At 50.3% G+C, this 13,377-nt stretch overlaps 1 protein-coding gene across 1 annotated transcript in view; it reads right to left on the reverse strand.

Moving 5' to 3' along the window:
- The window catches only part of MEGF9 (multiple EGF like domains 9), a 48,497-nt gene that overhangs the window by 5,555 nt on the left and 29,565 nt on the right, over window positions 1-13,377 (reverse strand). The window contains exons 3-5 of the mRNA XM_041474971.1: window positions 7,569-7,708; window positions 4,104-4,247; window positions 2,934-3,206 (exon numbers count right to left, since the gene is read on the reverse strand). Of these exons, the coding sequence (XP_041330905.1) occupies window positions 2,934-3,206; window positions 4,104-4,247; window positions 7,569-7,708 (557 nt within the window). The remainder of the gene's footprint in view (window positions 1-2,933; window positions 3,207-4,103; window positions 4,248-7,568; window positions 7,709-13,377) is intronic.

Raw genomic sequence — 13,377 nt, forward strand, 5'->3', positions numbered from 1 at the left:
ACAGCCATAAGCAGGAGATCACCAAATCACAACAAAAAAAGACTGTGGATGTCCTTCAGAAGCTTTTGAACGCAGCAGAGGCCAGCTGGGATCCTGGTTTGGCTTCAGCTGCTGGCATAGGTGCCCACAGGAAAGATCAGAACATGGGAACTACCAGACTGTGCTCTAGCTTTTCCTAAATAGCCAAGAACCTTGCTTGCTTCCAGCAGCCATGGGATAAACTTCCTTCTCAGTTCAGGAGTCAGGTTAACCTTGAGATCTCAGAAGTGGGATGCAAATTCATTATGCCTGCATCAAACCTGCTGAGCTACAGGCCTCAGAGAGCACCACAAATCTCTAGTATTAAGCTCACAAATACAGCTAATAAAGCATTTCCTCACATGAATAACCTGATCTATTTTAGATTCTCAAGTTCAGGCAACAGGAACACTCCACAAGCTGAAGCTCAATCAGCCAGAATGTTCTCTGCACCTATTGCTCCACAGGACTCTCTGCATCCTCTTTCCCACTCTCTTCCTGCCAACAGAAAAGCAACTTCATTTTAAATCCATGTACAGCTGCAGCAATTACAGCTGATGGTGCCATGCTGTATAGATCCAGCTTCCAGCTCTCCTGAACATCTCCTAATTATGACTGAGGAGGAGAGTCACTTCCGAAGGACTAATTTTGCACTGAGCTGCATCTCCAATGGCAACAGGAGCTGGAAATATTCAGCACATGTCCTGCCACGGGCCCTCAGGGGAACTCCCACAAGTTAACTTTGGGCTATCACATTCCCAGTTAAGGCAGAGAAAGAAATTCCTCTGGAAGGGGCACTACACACCTGACTGAGGTTCTGCTCAGAGTCCCCTCCCTGCAGCAGCTCCTCTGTTCCCTACAGCTCCTGCCTCAGGCTGATAAGGACACAGGATGCTGAATGCCAGAAGGCATTTCTCTATGGCATGACAGGCAAAATTTTGCAATAGGAAGCAACATGACAGGAGCAAAAAGTTCCTGGAAAACCTCTGGCTTTGGGAAAAGGGCATGAGGAATTCAGTCATTTCCAAATTCCTTCACCAACACTCAATCCCTGGCAAAGCTGTAAGTAGGGAAAAAACAGAACCAAGACAATAGCTGATTCACGAGCAAGGAAACAGCACTTTTCTGGGCTTTATGTGTGAGTCAGCATCAGCTCAGGGCTGGCACGGAGGCCTGGGGTGAAGACATTTCCTGGCGCTCCCAGGAACGTCACGGTGAAGTGCCGGCTCTGGCCCCGCGCCGCTTCCGGGCCGTGACACGGCGCTGCCTGTTCCGCTCCCGGGGCCCTGCCAGCTCTCCAGATGTCCCAGAGCAGCTCCTTGAGAGCAGCAGCTGCTCACTCAATGGGCTGCTTTGGCAGCTTTGACAGGAGCCTCAGATCCAGCTGCTTGATTGAAGCGCCGGCTCTGCAGAGCTGCTGCTGCCTCCTGCAGTGGAGAGCTCTGGCAGGAGGCCACGCGCCCAGTCCCAGGGAGGCTGCGGTGCTTGGCTGGGTGGCACAGAGCCACAGTGCACCAGCGTGAGTCCCTGCTGTGCCTCCCCACAGCAGCAGGAGCACCACCTGCTCTGGGGCTGAAAACACTCACTCTGGTCCTTTGAATATCCTCTCGATCTGCCTTGAAAGCGCCAGAGTCCTGGTCAGGCTTGAGACTCTGCATGGCCCCTGTGGATACATGAGCTTTGCCCAGGCTGTACAGAACCTGCTGGCTCATTTCACCTGTGAGCACTGAGACAGAGCCTGGGTGATGATTTCACTCCAGAAGCCACTCAAATGCACAGGTGATTTATGAAAATCTTAACCTAAAACAAGTTAATGCTCAGTAACCTCAGCATGTCAGTTTTTAGGCAATTTTTGTTTAAGGAACTAGAAAGAAGCTGGACATCTTTTCAATTGCTCAATAAAAAAGGGAAAACATAAGTGTCAGGGAGAGAGGAAAGCTCAAGGAGCATGTCCAAGCCCCCTTTAAAGTGAACAGGCTTTCCCCACATCAGGAACTGACTACAACAATGCCATTAAAATAAAATGGAATGGTGAAAACTGCAAGTACCCAAGCAAAGCCATACGTAGAGATTTTAATGGAGCAAGGTCATGTGGACCCTTGCACAAAGCCAGAGCTGTGCAGGGGAGGTAATGGATGAGCTGATGCAAAAGTGCCATTTCCAGCCCTGTGACAGCTAATGAGCATGCAACTTTGTTGTAGTGATCATCTCCCTGAGCAGGGAAGGACTCTGTGATTACACACCCAGTGAGCAGCACAGGAGTGAAAACCACATTAGCTCCTGATGGAAGATCTGAATTGAATCTCTGTCCATGACAGGGACAAATTTGTGCCTAAACACTTCCCTGAACTCTGGGTTCTTTCATCTCATACATCACACTGGTAATGTTTCCATGCATGGTATAAGACATCCACCATGAAAACCAACCTCCAGATAACCACTGAAGGAGCAACTCCAGAATAATTTTCTCTCATTCTACATTAAATACACTACAAATGGATTGGGCTTTTTCCAGCTTGGTCACTAGCAGTGCCTGCCAGGGTCTGGAATTAGGGTGGTTACAGAACTAACTCTAAACCACCCTTCAAGGCCAGCAGGCACCAACAACTGTGTGCTGGAATTGGAGGTGGTGGAGTCCCTGTCCCCCTGGATGTGTTTAAAAAAAGCCTGGACATGGCACTCAGTGCCATGGTTTAATTGAATCCTGATTGTTAGGTCAGAGGTTGGACTAGATGATCCTTAAGGTCTTTTCCAACCTAGTTCATTCTTTGATTCTGTTACAAAGATCTGGTTTTCTTCTCTGCACCAGAGGCCAGATGAATCTAAACTAACATGAACAATTAACACCATTCCCTCTCCAACCTTTGGCCAGCTGCACAGTGAGCCTTGACACTGACTTGAGCAGCATTTTTTACCTTTCCTGGTGCAGTTGGTGCCCTCGGAGTCCCTGCTGTAGCCCTCCTCACAGAGCTCACAGTGGAAGCCCGTGGTGTGGTACAGGCAGCCGATGCACTCGCCGCTGTCCGGCCGGCACACGCTGGGGGACAGCGCGGGGTCCACGTTCCCGTTGCACTCACACCTCGTGCAGATGCTGTCTGAGTTGTAGTAGCCCTTATCACACTGGTTGCAGTTGAGGCCAGTGTACCCTGGTTTGCACTTGTCACACCTCGGGATGCTCTCGCCAGGCTCTGGAGAACACAGAAAGCAAAGCAGGGATGTGCCACAGCCCCTTGCAGAGACACCCGGGCTGTGGGGTTTGTTCTGTGGGAACTGACCACAAGGCACCCTGTCAAAAATCAGCAGCCATCAAGTATTGACAATCTCGAATTCTGAGCTGAAAACACAACTTTTGAACTGCAGCATTTTCTCTGTTAGTAGGAGAAAAAAAACAGCTTTGAGGAGTTCTGATGCCTTGTACCAACCTCACAGAGCAAACTCAGCACGTTGCTAAGGAAATAGATTATTATTCCTGAACATTTCCATCTCAAACAGGCAATTTCAGAGAACAGCTGGAACTATATCAGGGATGCTTGCAATCCAAAGGAACTTTTGGGCCTATACAAAGCCAGAAGCAGCTTGCTTGCAAAATTGATTAGGGAAATATAAAAAAAAAGTCTTAGATAGGACTATTACAGCTCTAACTTGTCTCAGTTATGTTGGGGAATCTCTGCATGGAGTCTCATGGAGATGTTCAGAAGCAGGCTCAGAAGTATGGAGGGCTACATGGCACTGTTGAGCACCTCCTGCCCCTCTCCTGGCTGCCACGAGCCCAGCAGCAAAGCTTCTCTGCAAAACTTTGCAGGCTCTTCAGAGCAGACTGCAGCAACACACTGAGAGCTGGAACCAGACTTTAAGATCCCTTCCAAGCCAAACCATTTTGTGATTCTGATCCCTCCCCTGCACAGCTGCTCTCACAAGAGGCAACACAAGCACTAGGGACCCATCACAGCAGGTGCTGCTTCCAGTGCCCACGAACAGGAGCTCCAGAGGCTATAAAACACCTTGGGCTGACACACTCTGAGGGGCAATTTAACTGAGGAGAGCAACCTTCATTATGAGGAATTAGACCAAAAGAAGAGCCTCACGTAAGTGGCAGGTGCCAGTGGATGCCACAGTGGAGCAGGGGCAGTGCTGGCAGCCGTGGGCAAGCTGGGTGCTCCGATAGAAACCTTCCTTGCAGAGCTCACAGTGCTTCCCCTCCGTGTTCTCCTGGCAGTCCAGGCAGGTGCCTGAGGAACAGAGAGGAGAACAAGCAAACATTCAGCAGCAGGAACTGGAGCAGAACATTTAGAGCAAGAATCCACGTGGAACACACTCAATTATCAGAGCTCACAGGTGGTTTTGGATGCCCTCTGGCCAAAACATGATCCTGGCCTCTTATGACCTTCTGATGCTCATCCCCTTGTTCCACACATACACAGATAATGGGAAAAAGCAGGTGGCCCCAGCAGAGGCCCCACAGCTCACCACTAAAAGGTCACTGCAGGTAAACATGAGTTATCAGTGTTAAAATTCTCCTCAAGCAAAGCAGTTTCAGTTTGCATTTGTACCAAGTGAGATGGAACACTGATGCTGAAAGTCCCCCACTCTCATGAGGGGTCCCTGAGGTTTATGCCTTTAGTTTTTTCTGTGCAGCCTCTTCCTGTCCACCTGGGCTGGTGGTCAGGGGTGAGGACATGCCACTGTCCTGCTTTGGGGGCAGACAGCTCCTCCTACCAGTGTGGCTCCAGCTCCTGCACCCCAGGACAAGGCAGCAGCAGTCAGTGACCTTCCCAGAGAAGCAGAGAAGTGGGGGCTCACGGGAGCCACCTGCCCTTCCTGGGGAAGCCCCTGAATCAGAAACTCGACGTGCCGTGGCTGCACAGACGCCGTCTCCTAATGGCCTCCAAATTGCATTTTGATACCACTGTGACCCAGAAGAAAAATCTCCTTAGTTACAAAAGCACAGCCTCTATATAAAGCCCATCCATCACCAGGAACATGCTGTAATTCAGCTGGCTCCTCGGTGAGGTGGCAGGGAGCTGAGGGAAGATTGGATTAAATCCCATGTACCAGAGTCTGCAAAGGCAACAGCCCTTTCTATAAACTGGGGTGGCCCAGAGCAGTGGGAGAGCAGGGACAGATCCACTGAGCTGACCCAGCAGTGCTGCTGGGGGATGGGGAAGTCTCATATCAACATCAACCACAGGAAAAAAATCCTGATTGAGGTTTGTGCTGACTGTTATAAAGACCACAGCAGATTTTCTTATTAATATCAGAACAGTTTGGCTCCCTCACAAACCTGACACGGCTCCTGCTCCTCAATTCCCACAGTGATGACTCCACAGCCAAGCATCCCCAGGCAGCCTGGCATGTCCTTGCAGCCAGCCCTGATGCCAAGGGCAGGAAGCAAACCCAGGAAGTGGCTGATTCACCCACCCAGCAGGGCCCTGCCAGCACCCCTTGCTCAGCGTCACCTCCCACACACTGTTTGCTCTTCCCTCAGCAGCCTGTCAGGCACGAGCCAGTGGTTTTTGTGGGAGAGATGTCAGGTTTAGAAGGGAAAATTATCTGCTATGCTTGGTTTCTCCAGCTGCAAACCTGGATCAGCTGTTTCGGTGGGATGGATATCTTGGACAGGGAAGTTCATCTGCCTGGTCACAGCAAGGCTGCCTTGGACAGTGCTCCCCAGGCACTAACAGGGGCATAAATCTGGAATCACACCTGTGTTGCCTTGGTCATCTCAGCACCAATGTCTTTCCCATCAGCAGAAATCACCCACATCCATCTCCACCAGCCCTGCAAGTGGTTGTGTTTCCCTGAGTCAGCAGGTTGCTCAGCCAGGCAGAGCATGCACAGGCATGCAATCAGGTATCACTGTGGAGAGCCTTAATAATTAATAGCACTTCTCATCCTGATAATGCCCTCAGGAAGGATCAGACCTCACAGGACCCCAACTGGGAAGCACCAGCCCACCTCAGTGCAGACACACCATGGAGTACAAGGGTCGTGGCAGAGAAAGTGCTGTCAGCTGGGGAGCTCCTGCTGCCCAAGTTATTTATTTATGCCCAGTAATTTTAAATATTCCTCCTGGCCAGAGTGATGCCAAGCAGGAGCTGACTGCAGAGCCAGCAGAGGGAGCCCAAACTATAGCATTAATGGGAAAAAACTTTGAAAATTGGACAAAGGCTACACAGAATTGATGTAAAGCTGGGGAGGTCACACAGAGTGCAGTCTCTAGAGCAGGCGTCCGATCTAATTCTTAATCAACTTCTCTGTTCTGGTTTTGTTTGGTTCCCTCAGCCACAGCAGCATAAAGTTGCTGTCAAATCAACAACAGGTCATTAAGCAAAATGAGGGATTTTCATTGCAATGCTGTGGGCAGCACTGGGCAATCCCAGCAGAAAGAGCAGCCCCATCCCAGGAGCAAGGTCTGTGCTGGCTTTTATTTGATAAATTGACAGCAGGAGGAACACTGAGGGGAAAAAAAGGAAGAGCAGATTATCCTCCTCCTTCACAAAACCCACACACCCAGCTCCAAATCAGTCAGACAGCTGATGTGTGCACAGCTTTAGTGACAGCCTTGTATCCCTCAGTGCTGCAAGGACACAAGCACACAGAGTCCAGCATGGGAGTGAATGCAGTAATTCATCCTCAAGGGAACGCAGGAATTCACCCCCAGGGAACACAGACCCAGTGCCCACAGACCAGGGCATTCCTCTGCTGCAAACACACAGCCCATGAGGGAACACACAGGCACAAATTGCCCAGAAATACCTGATTTCATGAGCTCTGCCTCTTCACCAACAAATTCTGCAACACTACTTTTAATTACTACCCCTTTCCTAAACTCCTGGATGAATATTACAGAACTGCCTTTCAGCCTGAAGTTTTGAGGAGAATTTGGAATCTGAAGTGAGTGCTGTGGCTGAAGTGGGGGTTGTGCAGGCAGCCCCAGAACAGTGCTCCTCCAGGCTCCCTCCTTCCAGGTGAGATGGCAACTCATTAGGCTCCCCCTGCCCTCCCATAAGTTGTCCAAGCACAGGTGCCTCGACATTTGCACTCCAGCAACATCTGTGTGAGAGACAGTCAAAGAAATAATCAAGGGAAATGAACAAGGCCGATTTATAAAAAGTGGGCAGCATTAATTACATGCTGGCAGTTTTTAGCAGCTCTGATCCTGTTATCTGTGGCAGCAAGTCTCCTTACGTCAGTGCCAGCACAGGGTATGTTTCCAGGTAAACAGCAGCTAAACAAAAGGTCTTTAAAAGCCCATGTTGTGTGTTTGTGTAAGTGCAGAGAACAATAGAGCCCCAGTTTTTGATACGGGTTGCTGAGTTAGGGCTCTGCACTGCAGCCTGGGCTAAAGCACACAGCCTTCACTGCCTTCCTTCAAAGGAGACCAACCCCAACCTTGCATTTCCATTTCAGCTTTAAGACAAAGATTTTGGGTACACAAGGCAAAAAGATGTAGATGAAGGGGATAAGAGCAAAGTGTGCTGAATGAGAACAGAAAAGCCAGAGGGGGCAGGTGAAGTGTGCACCCCATGGTGACAAGAGGACATCATCACCTGTGGAGCTGTCGCAGGTGTGGGAGAGGTTGTTGCACTGGCAGGGCTCACACGTGGTCTCGTTGAACCTGAAGTAGCCCTCACTGCACCGGTCACACTTCAGGTCCGTGACACCAACTTTGCACTGGCACTTCCCAGAGCTGCAGAGGGAAAAACAAACAGTGAGATCTGGCTCTGCTGGGAGGCATCCAAGGTACAAACCTGCAGGCAGGGTTTTGGACTCCCTTTTGTCTTTTCTGCTGGAAGCAGGACACGAAACCCAGGGGCAACCATTTCCAAAAAGTGATGGGGACTTCAAGAAAGAATGAGTGTCTGCCAAGCCAGTTGCCCTGACAGCAATTTCCAGCTGGGCACCAGAAATCATTGCTCATGCCAGAAAGCCTTGGCCCAGAGCCATTCCCTTGCATCAGCCCCAGCAGATGCTCCCACAGCCCCTCTGGAGTCCCTGCTCCACCTGCACCAGCCCTCGTCCTGCAGGACACTGGCAGACCCATGGTCACTGTGCCTGAACCATCCCAGAGCAGCCACGTGGGTCATCCTCTCCCCTCCACGTAGTGCTGAGCAGCACCTCCCAGATTTTTGTGTGAGCAGACAATTCCCTGCTCACCACCTGCTCTGCTGGCTCCCCTGGGAGCTGGGGCAGCAGCTCATGTGTCCTGCTTGGCTCCAGCCAGGGCAGGTGTCAGCCACCTGCACTCCCTCCTCTTCTCTTCCATGATCCCATTTATCCCTTCCCCATCTCTCCATGGACACTCGGGCAAGGCCCCTGTCTCCAGCTGAATTCTACCCAGTAAAGCCAGGGAGACAAGAGAGGGTTTTCCCCTCCCCAGCAGAGGCTTCCACTCCAGCTGACCCAGACAGGAGCTGTTTACTTGGGCACAGTGTGACTGCAGGGAGGGTGGAGCTCTGCACTGTGAACACAGAGGGCATTGCTGGTGGCTGCCATAAGCAAACAAATACCAGGAGCTATAAAAAGCAAAGGTTACCCTCATTCCTTTGGCTTTCTGTGCCACTCTCTCCACACAGAGGCTTCCAGCGCTTTGCTTTCATAACAGACTTCATACACTGGCAGCATTTAGCTCAACTCCCAGAGGAATCACAGGAATGGATAAATGCTCCTTCCCATCCAGCCTGGGCACAGCCATTGCTGGAGGTGGCTCATCCCACCTGCACACTGGGAACAGCCAAGCCAAGGGACAGAGAGCACCCAGTGCCTCTGCACATCCTGACAGCCCTGGGGGACCTGCAGGAACCCCAGCCCTGCCTGCTGCAAGGAACAGGACAGCAACCCAAATAAACAGCACTGGTCACCTCCAGGTGATGGATTTACCTGCATTGGGGGTGATACAGACAGACCCACAGACAGCCCTTCCATGCTGCATCACCCTCTGAGCTCTCCTCTGTGTAACCTCCACCCTGTTCAAACAGCTTTTAAGCACCTTTGAAGTGCCTTTTAAAATCAGCATTTCAGGGCTCGCTGTGCCTGCACAAAGCTCATCCATTGTTCCCTCTCTGCTCCTGGAAAGACTGAGCAAGGCACAATTTGCTCCTAAAAGCCTCCAGAAAAATCTGCTGATTAAAACTAATAGATGTTTGATGCACTGTTGATGTGTTGTTTTTAACTAAACTGCAGTAGATTGCGATGTTTTGGGCAAGACATTGCTTCTGTTAGAAATTAGCATAATTCAGTATTTCTGTTGTTTGTTTGTTTGCCAAAGGAAAAGGAACTACTCACCAAAATATAGCCCTCAGCCCAAGGGGCTACACAATTAAATACTTGCAGAATCTGAAATCTCAAGCATATTTAATAGCCTGATTACAAGAAGAAGAAAGAAATATGATGTTTCCTTGCTCTCCAGGCCATTATCTGGAAGTGCAGCGGGCAGATGCAAAATTCAAAGGCATGCTGGTAAGCAGCTCAGTATGTTTGGCTGGTAAGCAGCTCAGAATGTTTGACTTTTAAAGAGCTTTTCACAAGACCCAACATTAATCCAAACGTTGTCACAGTGTTTAAAATAAGCGCAAACAAAAAGCAGCTTTTTATTATTTGCTCCTGACTGCAACTGCTATTCCTGTAAGAGGGCAGGGACAGGCAGGGAAAAGCATGTGCTCTGGGGAGGAAAATCTGATGTTTAGCCTGAAAACACATCTTTTGGGGATGCAGCATATGAGCAGGGTTTTGTAGGATCAAGCATTTGAGCTGCATCGTCTTCACCCTCCCTGGCTTCCTCCTGGAGTTCTGAGAGCTCTGTTTGACTCTCTTGTGTCCCTGCTCCAGCCTTTTTCTCAATGACATCCTCCTCTTCCTCCCTGCTTCCACACAGACTCCCATTTCATTTCTTTCAAGGAGGTTTATTTCCCCAATGACCCTGCTGGAGCTCAATTCAGCATTTTGGGGCACAGTTCCTTGATTTTACTCGTTAGTTTAGAAATAACAGGAAAGAAAGCTTAAAAAAGAAAGAAAGAAAAAAAAAAAGACTGTTTGGAAAGTTTGGTTTGAATGGCTCTTGAACAGACCTTTTCTCAACATGTTACACATGGCACAGAGCCAAGTCCTGCATGTGCAAGAATTAAATCACTCAGCAAATATAAAGCTTTGCCTGTGGTCATTGCTTCCACAGAATAAAGCCCCCTTACAACACTCCTTTTTATAGCTCCAGCCCAGCAAAGTCTGTCAGACACTTTTTAAAGCAAAGGTCAATGATATAAATGCATTGAAACCACAAAAAAAAAAAAAATCCTGTTAACAGACCAATTGTGCCCATAAAAATCCAGAAATTTGAAAGAAAAGACCCACAGTTTAATACTTGCACAGTGAGAACTGAACTGGATTTTGAGTATCAGCCAAGAATTTCTTTTTGGGGGGAAGTGGGGAGAACGAGGGGGATGGGAAGAGGGAAACGTTTTGATGCAGCAACATCAATTACTCAACTCCACTTCAGATGATGATTAACCCCTCTGAAGCCAGCCAGTGTTCAGCTCCCACAAAGAATTGATACAAATATGTGTTGGGATAAAACCAGACTTCCAGTAATCAAAGTCTCCTGCCAGCATTGGTTTCTACCAGGTTTTTATGAATACACTCACTCTGGAGACCGTGTAGGTGGTGTGTATCACCATCACATCATCCATCAACCTTACAGATGTTTCCTACTGATTAAAACCATCACCAGCACATCAGGCACTGGCAAAAGGCAGGGATTGCTGGTCAGGGCACAGCCACATGCAAGGCTTGGATCCAGATGGAATGATGTGACCCTCTGAGGACAAGGGCCACACGGCAGGTTTGGGACCTCCCCAAGGCAGGAGCTGGTTCATCCCTCAGGGTCCCTGTTCTGCCTCAGGAGACAGCCTGGGGCTGGACTAGGACACAGCCACCCCAGGCAGCAGCATTCCCACAGCCATGGGCACAGCAGTGTAAATAAAATGCTGGGGCAGGAGACAGCCTAGACCCCAAATTATGTCTGCAAAAAGCCTGCCTGGTTTCATTTCCAGTCCCCACAGCTCCCTTCCACTCCTCTCAAGGGGAAAGAGCCACAGGATCCTGTCACTTGCCAAGAGATTTGTGCCACTGGTGGCAACCAAATGTTCCCTGAGGTGGGATTTTACACAGGACTGCAGCTTTACAGGTACAGAAGTCAAGGGGACACAGCAGAGACACCCCAGCCCTCCCCTGGATACTGGCAAAGAGGAGGACTGCAGCCAGTTTTGACCCCACCTGGGAGTGTCTCAGGAGCAGGGCACAGAGAACAGAACACCCCTGAAGCCCCAGAGCATCCTGCAGATGATTTCCTGCCAGGTCTGGTGGCTGGGGGAGGACACGGTGAGGGGCTGGCCTTGGGAGCTCGGGCAATGCCCTCACTTTGCACAGACTGCACAGGAACTCAAGGCCTCATCACAAGGGGAAAAAAAGCATGAAAGTATCTGTGACCTGAGACAGACCACAATGTGCAGCCACATCTGCAAGGGGTCTCCACTCCTCCTCCACAGAAACGTCTTGATTCTAGCAGGGACATGACAGGCACAAGATGGATGGGAGGATGAAGGACCATGGCCTCAGGGACTGTTGGGAGACAAGCTGTGCACAGTTAATGGTCTAACAGAAAACCCTCAGCAAGCTCCAATCATTCCTATTCTTCCTTTTTTTTTTTTTTTTTTTTTTTTTTCCCCCAAGGAGGAGAAATGGAGAAATTAATTTTGAATATATTCCCAGACACTCAGAAAAGCCTGGATGCCCCAGTCAGAGCCCAGGGACTCCCTGGCCATGTCAGACCCAGCCAGAACAGCACAGCACCAAGCTCTTGTGCCTTTATTTTCAAAACACATTGAGATTGGTAAGATTTTGGGGCAGAGACAGAGAAGGAGGGAGCTTCCATGGGTCTCAAATCAGGGCATGCCCTGCAGATGAGCCATGCAAAACCTACAACAAGAGTTTTTCGAAATCCATTTACTGTTTTCCCCTTGAAGCACAGAGCGCAGGCCCACACCCTGCCCAGCTCAGCATCTCCCCGAGCAGCCCCAGGAGAGCTGGGCAGGGGCACACTGCCCTAAGAAAGAGCAAAGTGAGAGCTACACCAGCCCTGCCTTGGACATCTCCAGGTGGCATCTCCAGCTTCACCTGTCCCCTTGGGAAGCCCCAGTGACAGCAGTGGCCATCAGCTGTCCCAGCAGAGCATGGGTGTCCCTGGAACAGCCACAATTCACAGCCACAATTCACAGCACTCCGTGGGAACGAGGGAAATCACGTTGAACCATGAGCATCTTTAAAACAAACCCCATGAAAAGGCTTTGTCACACTTTGATGGGATAAGACAAAAGGATTCTGTACAAGATTAGGAGGATTCAGAAGAGATGTCTCCAAAAATGGTGTTCCTCCAGGGAGCTGGGCTCCTTTAGTGCTGAGTTTCTGTGGTGTCTGACAGCAGCCAGGGCAGAAATCTCTCTTACACCTTCCTGGGCAACGTGGAAAAGTTCACATTTGAAAGCCAAATGCTCCAAGACACTTTGGTGGGAAAGCAATGCTGTTAACACTCAGAATCACAGAATCATTCAGGTGGAAAAGGCCTCCACGATCACTGAGTCCAACCTTTGACTGATCATCACCAGAGCACTGAGTGCCATGTCCACTCTGCTGAACCCTTCAGGGATGGGGACCCCACCACCTCCCTGGGCACCCCCTTCCAGTGCTTCACAACCCTCTCCATGAAAAACTTCTTCCTGATGTCCAGCCTGGTGCAGCCTGAGGCTACATCCTCTCATCCCGAGGATACCAAGAGCCCTCACAGCACACGTGCTGCCTTTTCTGTCAGTCAGTTATTGAATATCAGCACATGGGGGAGGGGAGAGCAGGAAAAAGCCCCACACTGGGTTTCTCCTCCCCACTCCCTCAGCTCAGCCCAAAGCTGCTGGTGGCTGAGGTGGCTTTGTGGGAGAGGCAGTGGGGTCAGGGCCAAGCCCTGCACGGGCTCTGAGCCCCTTTGTGGAGGGCACAAGAAGCAGAGCTTTATGGGGGCCAACACTGGCCCATTGTGTGCCACATTCCTGCTCCGTGCTGGGGCACGGCAGCTGTTTTGTAGGGCAGGAGCAGGGACACTTCACAGCTCTGAAAGGCCACTCTGTAAATGTCAAAGGGCCACCTTGTCTGGCCACCGCCGCCTCCGCAGCCCCAGCTCCCCCAGGAGCCAGGGAAGGACAGGAATCTCCAGGCTGGGCTCTGGAAAGCTGGGCTCTGGAAAGCCAGGAATCTCCAGGCTGGGCTGTGGAAAGGCAGGAATCTCCAGGCTGGGCTCTGGAAAGCTGGGCTCTGGAA

This window comes from Pyrgilauda ruficollis, unplaced genomic scaffold, assembly GCF_017590135.1.
Source record: "Pyrgilauda ruficollis isolate IOZ18807 unplaced genomic scaffold, ASM1759013v1 scaffold34, whole genome shotgun sequence".
In the NCBI taxonomy this organism is placed as follows: Eukaryota; Metazoa; Chordata; class Aves; order Passeriformes; family Passeridae; genus Pyrgilauda; species Pyrgilauda ruficollis.